This window comes from Aptenodytes forsteri, unplaced genomic scaffold (genome assembly GCF_000699145.1).
Source record: "Aptenodytes forsteri isolate BGI_AS27 unplaced genomic scaffold, ASM69914v1 Scaffold260, whole genome shotgun sequence".
Lineage (NCBI taxonomy): Eukaryota > Metazoa > Chordata > Aves > Sphenisciformes > Spheniscidae > Aptenodytes > Aptenodytes forsteri.
In genome coordinates, this window is record NW_008795557.1 from 1,300,157 (window position 1) to 1,310,302 (window position 10,146).

The 10,146-nt window shown below is 46.0% G+C and overlaps 1 protein-coding gene across 1 annotated transcript in view; it reads right to left on the bottom strand.

Annotated features, from left to right (window-relative positions):
- ADGRB1 (adhesion G protein-coupled receptor B1) overlaps window positions 1-10,146 on the bottom strand; it is a 219,629-nt gene that overhangs the window by 5,273 nt on the left and 204,210 nt on the right. Inside the window, exons 30-31 of the mRNA XM_019472821.1 lie at window positions 9,463-9,498; window positions 7,996-8,100 (exon numbers count right to left, since the gene is read on the bottom strand). Of these exons, the coding sequence (XP_019328366.1) occupies window positions 7,996-8,100; window positions 9,463-9,498 (141 nt within the window). The remainder of the gene's footprint in view (window positions 1-7,995; window positions 8,101-9,462; window positions 9,499-10,146) is intronic.

Sequence of the window (10,146 nt, forward strand, 5' to 3'; positions counted from 1 at the left end):
CAACACCCACCCCCCCCCCCAAATCCCTAAAAAAGACAGAGGCAAAGTGCATTGAGGTAATCCACACAGCCCTCTCCTTCTAAAGCTAGTCCTGGCAGACTGCAGTGAGTCACCTGCGCTGGACTCATGGTGGCTATGGAAAGGTGATGATGGTGGAGCGAGGCACCTCCCTACCATGGGCTCTTCTGCACGTTGGCTCTGTGCTGCCTTCAAGGGTCCAGGCTGGCTTCATCCAGGGTACCTGGATCCTAGTGCAACTCTTTTACTTAGGAGCAATGTCAGCGTATTGCATAAATACGGCATGGGAGACTGACTGGCTGCTCTGAGACAGCTTTCATTTCACACTTGGTCAAAAACAATGAAATCTGCAAGCTGCTAAGCTGCATCTCCCTGTGTTTGGGTTTTTTGAATTGTTTTTTTTTCTTTTTCGTTTGGTTGTTCTTTTTTTTTTTTTTTAATACCCAATTTTTACAGTTATCCTGAATAACCTGAAGAGGGATTCAGTGCTTTCTACAGAGCACTCTGGGATAAGTCCCCTAAAACCAGCTGCTCCCATGCTGTTTTCATTGCCTCTAGTGTCAACTTGAAGGATATTTCATGACCCACATGGTCTCTCCCCATGACATTGATGTCTCTAGGACCAGAATGAAGTTATTCAGAGTGTATAGCAGGGAATCTGAAAGATAAATGTGGCTCACACTGTCTAATCCATCTTTGGATCAATGTCGATGAAAAGTGATTAGAAAATGGGAAAGCTGTCTTGTTTTTTTACAGAATGATAAATTTTCCTTTCTTTGTTTGAAACAAGTAGCTGCAGTTCCTTCATTTTATGCTACCGAACTACAAAGATGATACTTTTTTTTTTTCTTTACATTTAGGAGAAAAGCAAAATAAAAGGAAGTGGTTGACTTTGTTCAGAATTTCATTTTTTAAAAAAAAGAAGAAACAATTTGTGGCTTTAATTTGCATTGATGGAAATCAGTTAGGAAACTTGAAATACCCAGCATTTGCTGGGTTAATAAAAATGTCTTTTGCTTCTGTATTCTCTTAAGCTCAGATGGTCTAACCTGAGAGCCAAAGTCTAGTGAGGCCATGCACAGCTGAAGGTGAACAGGCACCGAATCAAGGAGCTCTTTCATAGAGCCTCAGGGGCTCTTTCCATAGACTCATAAACCGCCCCTTGCCTGAAGGTTGCAGAGAAAGCCCATGGTCCCACCAGCGCGAGGAACAGGCTATTCCCCAGGCTATTCTTGCCGTTAATCCAGCTCGCTAACGTACCATCCTTTTTTGGACAATGCCTGTGGTCTACTGAGGAGCCCGCTCCACTTGGTGGACGTGGAGGACTGTGTGTTCCCCAAGATGCTGTAATCATTCAAGGCTCACAGGGGCACCTAGGGATTCCAGGAGGGGACCAAGAGCACCCAAAGCACAATTCTTTATAGAGTCCTTTGGGTAACCAGTCCAAACAATTAGGAGCTGCAATCTGCTGGTGGCAACTGCAGGGTTTTGGAGCAGCTGATGGCTGGTTAGCATCAAAGGGCACGGCAGGAACTGAGTGTCGACACAGAGGATACAGGGAGTAAGACGTCCCTCTGAGAAATACAGAGTAACTGATGCCTGATACTTGGGACACGAGGTATCAGATGATCTATGGGAGGAGGTGAACTGCTGACTGATGGTATATTGGGACACCTGGTAGCTGACAGATGGTTTATGGCTGAACGAATTAAGGCTTGACGTCATTTTCCTAACAGAACTTATTGTAGTAATTATTACACTTTACGTAGCGTTCCTCCCTATAAAAGTTACCCTAATTGGTCTTTTAAAATTTGCCAGTTACCAAAGCCTTTAAGAAGTGCAGAGAGGATTAAACACGTGGCACAGAGGAGACACCCTACCTGTAAGTGGAGCTTCCCTTGCAGAGGGACACACAGTAGACAACAGGAGGAGCAGAGCCTCCCAATTTCCTATTTCCTCAGCGAGGAATGAGCCTGAGTTTGAGAAAACCACCACCATCTGAGCTCCTCTACCCCCAGCCTCAGCCCATGCAAAGAGGTTCCCACGGACAGGAGCCAAATTTTCCCACGTGGGAGCAGGGATGCCGGCTCCCCAGCTAGCTAGCAAAAGGCCAGGTAGCCGGCAAGCAAGGGAATTAATTCTGTCACGTAGCAGAGCATGCTAGGGAGACACATAGCCCTCACTAGGAATGATCTGCAATATTGATTAATATTCCTTTTTTCTCACTACTCTGTTAGATGCCAAAGCAAGTGCTGGTGGGACGGGCATACCCTCCAGGTGTCCGAAGAGGAAAGCTAAGAAAAATCTTGACCTGAGAAGAGAAAGTGAGTAATCAAGCCAGAAACATTGTCTAGCAGGAAATAGGAAAAAGTCATAGAATGGCAGAAAAAAACTTTGTATCTTTTTCCACTGGGTTTTGGAGCAAGTGCTCGTCCAGGACCAACAGAAAGATGGGACTGGATTTGAGAGCTGAGTTACAGACTGAGTCCAGATCCTGTCTGTGAACTCCAGGACAGGGCTCCAGCCAAAGCAAAAGCCGTTTGAGCTGCAGAGAGCTAAACGTAGCAAGTAGCTAATAAGCAAGAATGAGCAAATCAGAGAAATTTGCAGAGCTCTGTTCAGCACGGCTTTCGCTGACCTCTGCACAAGTGAAGAGCTGCTGTTTAAAATGAATGCAAAGACAGATGCTGGCAAGAGAGGAATATGTATGATTCAAACTTCCCTAATGGAGCTGGATCAAAAGACTCCTGCCGAGGGGGAAGGCAGGAGTGTCACCTCCATTGCTTTCAAAGCTGGCGCTAAGTGTAGAAGAAACAAAGCCCTCGCTTCTTTTAAAGGCTGCAAAGCCTTTCGTACCATGCTGTTGCAGAGCATGTGAACCCCTCCTGATGTCCAACCCAAGCATTGGAATTTCTTCAGCAATTAACTAGCAGGGAGGAGCAGTGTTGGAGATGCTTTACCCTGACGATAGAGGTCTGCGCAGGAAAATATTTCCCATGTGGTAGAAAGTAGCTTGAAAATAGCCACTGTCCTGCTTTAATGTGGATAGCTCTCAGCTGCAGGAATTTAGACCTTGGGAAGTGTGTGTATTTAGGGGGAAGCAGGGAAAAAAAATTGCATGTTGGAGCCTACAGTCTGCCAGGCAGAGGGAAGACTTTTAAATGGAGAAACAAACTCACAGCAAGGTTTCCAATAATGGGATTTTTTTTTTTGCAGCAATTGGGTAGCTAAAGAACAACTCAAAGTGATGGGAGTGATTAGGAAGGAAGAACTCTGCTGTCTGAGTCGGTACCAACCTAACGTTTCAATACGCATCTGTTTGGGCAGCAAAATGTGCCTTAAAGCTGCTATGAAGAGAAATCTATGATCCTGGTGGAAGCCACTCACTACTTATTGTAACCTTAAAAATGAAGGCTTGGTGGATCCCAGACGCCGAGAGAGGTTTTAATTTTAATCACTTAGGATGCATGGTGTGGATGGCTGGGATTTTTGTTGCAAATCCTGCTGTGGTTGTTTCCAAGCCTTGGGTTCCTTTCATGCTTCCTGGTAGCAAATAAGCTGTCTAGGGGATAAATATTCAGACCTCTCTGATGCTTCAACAAACGCAGCTCATTCAGTTTTCTGTTCAGGGTCTACACCAGCTTCCAGTTTGGTCTGGGATAAAACGGAAGGGCAACAATGTGCAACCTCCACACGTAGGCTGGCTGCAAGTCATCTGGGAGGAAGCTGAGCAAAGTAAACCCAGCTGTTCCCAAGATACTCTTTTTAGATTCAAAGTCCCTGCAGGTGGGCAGAGATAATCTGTCCCAAATTCGAGCATAACAGAAGCAAAGGAGTCTTGCCTACAACCCTGTAACTTCCTTTTGAGTAAGGGCTGATTTTTCAAAAATCATCTCCATCTTCTTTGCCTCATCTGAACTTGAAGACTGCAAGAGAGAGAAAATTTACCACAGCCCACGCTAAGGTCATACAGAGATCTATTAGTGCATTCAAAAATTGACTTTTCAACTTGCAGTCATCAGATCTTGCTGTATGTCAGTCTGCTAATATCTTAATTCCCTAGCACTGAAAAGTTAGCTTTGGATAATAGTGTCTACATCCCTGATTAGTTCATAAAGCCACAAATGAGTAAGACCCCTTCACTCTGCTGCAGCGGTGAGGTGGCTTAGGCTTGAATGCAGGTGGATGTGTGGTCCTGTATGCTTTGGACATGAATCCTGCTGGACAATGTGATTTTAATCAGGAATATCTGAGCGTGCTTCCAATGGGAGCATTTTTATAGTTGAGGTACATATATAAGAAAGTATATGTCACATGGAATAGATTTCCTGTAATAAACTGAAAAAAACCCCCATGGAAAAATCCAAGTTTGTTGCCCAAGGAAGGACAATTCTGTATTATTGTACTCTGAGGCTCAAGTTACTTTAGCATTAGCAGTGTGCTTTGGTTTGTAGCAAAATAACTGCAGCAAACACTGGTGCCACAGTGGCTCCTGGGAATGCATTAAATATGGTCAAGATTCAGATGTGGTCGGTGTTTCAGGCAGCATTCTGGTTCTCCTAACTGCCTACCTCTGACATACCATCCTGGCAACATTGCTCATTAGCAAGCTGATGACAGGTCAGCTGATGATGGCAGTGGGGACACCCTAATCTCAGCGGGATGTGGATTAGTCTCCAGACGTTTGCTGTAGCAGTTCTGACTTGAACGGTGACATGCGATGGCTAGCAACCGTGTTGCACAGTGCTTTGCATCACTTGTATGCTTCATAGAATCATAGAATCACAGAATAGTTTGGGTTGGAAGGGACCTTTAAAGGTCATTTAGTCCAACCCCCCTGCCGTGGGCAGGGACATCTTCAACTAAACCAGGTTGCTCAGAGCCCCGTCCAACCTGACCTTCCACCCTGTGCCCTCCAGTGCAAGGGAGAAGAGAGGTCCCAGCCTGGGACCTCCTTGGCTGCTGGGTGAGGGGAAAGCAGAATTCATCCCCAAACTTGTCCCCACATTGGCAGGATGAGAGACAAGCCCAGTGGCTTGTCAAGGCTGCCTTTGATAGGGATTGGGTCATTCTCACATCAGTAATGTCTTTCAGAAATGGACCTTGTAAAGGAGGAAAGCTGAACAGCTCAAACATTCAGGAGTCCATGATTACGTTTCCAGCTCTGCCAGTAACTACTCTGGGACAGCGGGCAAAGGGCAGTATTCTTTATCTTTCAAGTGTACACTGCGGTAATACTTATCCAAGGTTTAAAAGTGTCAGGATACTTAGAGAGGAGCAATATACGTGCTGGTACAAACCTTCAAGTCTTTGCTGAAGACCCCTTAAAAATCATGTTTTACCACTGAAGCTGGAGAAATTCTCAATGGTAAACACATGTGATGGTTGAATTTTCAACCCCTCTTCCTAAGGAGACAGAAGACCTGTTTCTTCCTCCCATTCTTCTGTTGGTGCTTCCTTCAAATCTGACAATGTAGTAGTTCATCTGAGAGGAACTATGTATTCAGTGTGATGAGGCAACCAGTTTTGGCCAGTGCATTGAAGTACAGTGAGGACTAGCATTTACATCAAAACCAAACCCCAAACCAATCCCTAAAAAGGGCCAGCACCATTCCTAGGAATTCCCAAAGGAAGTCTGTCCTACGCAGACATTTACTTCTCAGCAGCACCTTTCTGACCTTGGAGTTGAAGGAGGAGAGAGGAAGTGCAAGAAGATTAGGAAAAGCAACATATCTTGGAAAGGACTAAGGACAATGGGACATGCTGCCAGGAGAGGCTGGGAAACTGCCAGGGCTGGAGAGAGACTTGGTAGCTTGACTTTGTGGTTGCTTATTTAAAAGGGAAATCAAAGATACAGCAATGCAGGCAGATGGACTAGAGCCAGTAAACATCCCTTCTGCTCTATGATGCTAGGTGTGAAAGGGTTCAAGGGTATTCCAGGATCCTTATGACCTTGTTCATGCCCACAAGGCAAGGAGATTCCTACCGGTGAAGGAATGTGTTTGGATTCATGCGTCATGGAAGGGTTTGGGACAGGTCTACAATGCTCTTCAATGTAAAACGAAAGCCAGACTTACGCTAACATTAGTTTTATCACTTCCACCGGAAGAAATACTCCATCGTTTTATAACCTAAACATACATAAAAGAGAAAAATTTCTTTTGTTGTTACTTTAATCCCTGGTATCCGCTGTTTGCCTTCTCAGGGCAAGCTGAAGATGGGGCATGATTTCCAGTGGGGTTCTGAGCAGCAAATGGCAGAAAAAGGGGTGAAGAAAGTGATTTATTTTTCTTTGTACCGCTTTGGATGTTTTTAAACCAATACCCACTACTGACTTGCCAATAGTGATCTTCGCAAGCTCACCCTCTCGGGTTACATCCAAGGAAAAAATCACAACTTGAAAAAGATTCAGTCAATACGCAAAGGCCACCTTCACAGCTTCTTTCCAGCAGTTCAAAGCTCTTTGATGTTGACACTGGCAACTTTAATTCTAGATAGATGCATCTCTGAAATGCTCAAAACATCTCAGTTTATAAAACCCTCCCGCAAACATATCACAGATTAGCTTTTACATGGTATTTAGGCTTTTCTGATTTTACAGCTGTGTCATACCTAAATAATAGAAAAAAAGCAGAGAGATGAAACTCAGTGAAATGCATTGGGATTCTGGGCCAACATAGGCTTCTTTGATCTGAACCTACCTGCTAGATTCACTATCCCTCCCATTCTGTAACACTGGACAGCCCATAATGACACCTTGCTACACACAATAAAAGTAGGATTTGCTGGGACCACATCTCCGGAGCTCAGCACAGCAATGCTGTGAGATCTGAAAGCAGACCAAAGGCTCTGCAGTGCTCTGCTTCCACAAAGAACCAAACTAAACCTCTTGTTCAATCACCCTCTGAGCTCTGGTTTTGCCTCTAAGGGAGTCCCATCAAAAGAAGCCCCGCTAGTGCCTCCTTGGCCACGCTGCAGGTGGCTGCATCCTGGATCTGACTTTGCTCGCGAATGACCGAGGATGTTATAAATGTCTCACCTTGCCTCTCTCCTGAGTGCAGGCACAACTCAAATCTCCTTTCTTACTGCCAGCCTGACCTTGCTGCTTGGAGTAGATAGATACACTTCCTTGCAGCCTTTCGGCTCTTGCCCAAGCCGGCCTAATGGGCTGAGACACGGGGGAGATGCCATCAGCCTGCCCTCCCTTATTTGTGTTACCCACATCACTTACTACACAGGCTCCTGATATCTGTTTCTAGTACCAAATCTCTGCCCCACTGAAAGGCTGCAAGGTCGTTCCCTCCGCCTGCCTCCCTCAAAGTCTCTTCTTGCCCTGGAAGTTTGCTCCTGTTGAGGAAAGCCATGTACATGGTGATCAGCTGCCACAAATACCCTCATGCTACATTTAATCAGCATGCAGTCCCCAAGAAGTGCCGCCACCATCACAGCTTAAATCCCATTGCTGTGGCTTTCCTAAATAACTATGCCCAACACTGCTGCCTTGGCTTCCAACTCAGCTCCTGCAAGTGGGATAGAAGATTCCTGCTGTCCCCACCTCCTGCCTTCTCCCCTTTCCACCTAGATTTCCTCAAGGCTGTTCTGGTTTCCAGTTCCTAGCTATGAGTAGATGGGTAGGGCACTCGGAGATGACCTGAACGGGGATGCAAAGAACAGACACGGACACAGGAAACAGAGACAAACAAGACAGCACAGACTCCATTCACCACGAACAGACATGAGGACAGACATTTTCCTTCTGGGCTGCTGACCGCTCTGTGTTTTATCTGTCTGATAAACTAGTGGTACCTCTGTGACTCTGTGTCCTGTGTGGTGCACATGTGCTTATTGCAACATGCATGGACAGAAAATCAAGGTAAGGCATTCAGTGAGGGCTCCTAAACTTTCCTGCTTCTTCCCGTGCTCCTGCTGACACTAGAGAGCTCTAGGAGATGATGGTTCTGCAAGTGTCTGACTAACCTTGCTGTCCGTTGTTGGAGACTCCTTTTCCTTCTCTGCGTGCTGGAGTTTTCTGTTCAGGTCTTGGAACATGTCTTGGTGACGTTTTCTTGTGTGCATGATTTTCTGAAGCAAACACAAGGGCCACAGGTCAGCAAACCCTATTCAGCCGTACAGAAACAACATGTCTTCCCCCCAAAGTTACATGCATTATTAAAACCTGCCTCTGTCTCCCTGCAGGTGCAATCTGGCGTGCCTAAACTACCTTCAAAGTTCACTGAGGACCCAGTGTAGCACTGCCTTTATTTTCAGGACGAGATAGTGGGAGAAAGTGGAAAAGACTAATTTTTGACCTTATGGTTACCCTAAACCTGCAACTGCCAACTGTTTATACTGCAGAATTTGTGCTTGACTGGCAATGTTCTACCAGCTTGACCTAGGAAGCTTTGCTGACCTTCTTTAACTGATACCTGACCCCATGCCCACTCTGTTCTCAGCGTGCCTCCTTCGCAAAGGTGTTCAGAGCTTACCCAAACATGTAGGATTCGGGTACGAGAAGTTCCATCAGAAACTATTCCACAATTTCCTTTTCTTTGTATTTTGGCCCTTCTGCATTTCACTTCTACCTTCTACTGCCCAGAAGGAGAGTCAGGACCAATTTCTACAGGGACTTCCCTTTGCATGTAAAAGCATGTTGAATATGGCTTTCTTGTGCTCTGTCAAGGGCTATATAATCGGAGAAGGTGGCTCAAATAGTTTGGGACCAACTTGAAGTATCAGCTTAGATGTACCCATCATGCCTCAATTTCAGACCAAGCTCACAACCTGGAGCTCTGAAGTGATTCTAGCATTAAGGCAACTCCTTGTGGGCCCTTAAGGTGACTCTGTTTTGGAATAAGCTAGCAGCTTTGAAGGGAAAGGGTAGCTCTACCAGGAAGGATGCCATGACTGGACTCAGGACAGCTGCCCTAGCTCTCAGTAGCCTCACAGACCCTCTGTGGAGGATTGGCTCTTTCAAAGCTTTCCACTCTGTGCCTCAGGTATGAGGATAGATATTTCCCCATGTACAGTATAGACTTTTTCCACCTGGCATTTTAGGCCACCAACCAAATGTACGTGTGCTTCCCAAACAGGAACGTGGTGCAGTCACCTGTATCGCTCCATCAGCTTTCTGTAAGCATTTTGCTCACAGAGGAGAAGTTACAGGCCTTGGGCAAGCCAACGTAGGATCTTGATTTACAAATGTTTACACAGAAGCTGCTCCATAAATTAAGCACGAACCAGTATAAATCACCCATTTGTTTAGCTGCACAGGGTCAGCCTTACTGGGCAGCCAGCACAACTCTTTCAACCCACTGTTTTTAAACCCTTGAAGAAGCTCTTTGGCAAAGGCAGCAATCCTGCAAAGGTGCCAGAAAGAAAACAAAGCAGCATTTCTCTTTCTTATCCTACCTGTCAAAAAACACATTCAGAAAGGGGCGTACTCACCTCAAAATCTAGCTCTGCATACCGGGATTTCCGCCTCTGGGTATTCAAAAGAAAAAGAGATGGGTGAAGGTTAGTAAGGGATTGATGCTGGTGAGTGGGCACAAACTGAACCACACAGTAGATAAAACAGGGAGAGTCCTTCTCCTTTTCCTTCTTCCTACACCTTTAACGTGTTTCTCTGGCTCTTCATGGTGGAAAGTGCTAGTCATTTAGAGGGATCCCTATCAAAAAAACCCTGAGCGCCAAGGAGGGCTGAGCATGGGCTGAGCATGGGAGTTTGTCCAATTCAAGCCTCTGTCCTAGTTATGAGCTTGCAGGTGGTTCACAGAATGGAAAGCAGAGAGGCTCAGCCAATTCATCTACTGGAGCTTTTGAGCATCAGTCAGCCAAGCCTGAAGTTTGGACAGCAATGGCCGAGACCGGCTCTCTGACAATAGGGAAGAAAAGGGCCAGATGCTGAGAAGCTGCCTGTCAGAAAAGGACCCTGGGGGTGCTGGTCGACAGCCGGCTGAACATGAGCCGGCAGTGTGCCCAGGTGGCCAAGAAGGCCAATGGCATCCTGGCCTGTATCAGAACTAGTGTGGCCAGCAGGAGTAGGGAAGTGATCATGCCCCTGTATTCGGCACTGGTGAGGCCGCACCTTGACTACTGTGTTCAGTTTTGGGCCCCTCACTGCAAGAAGGA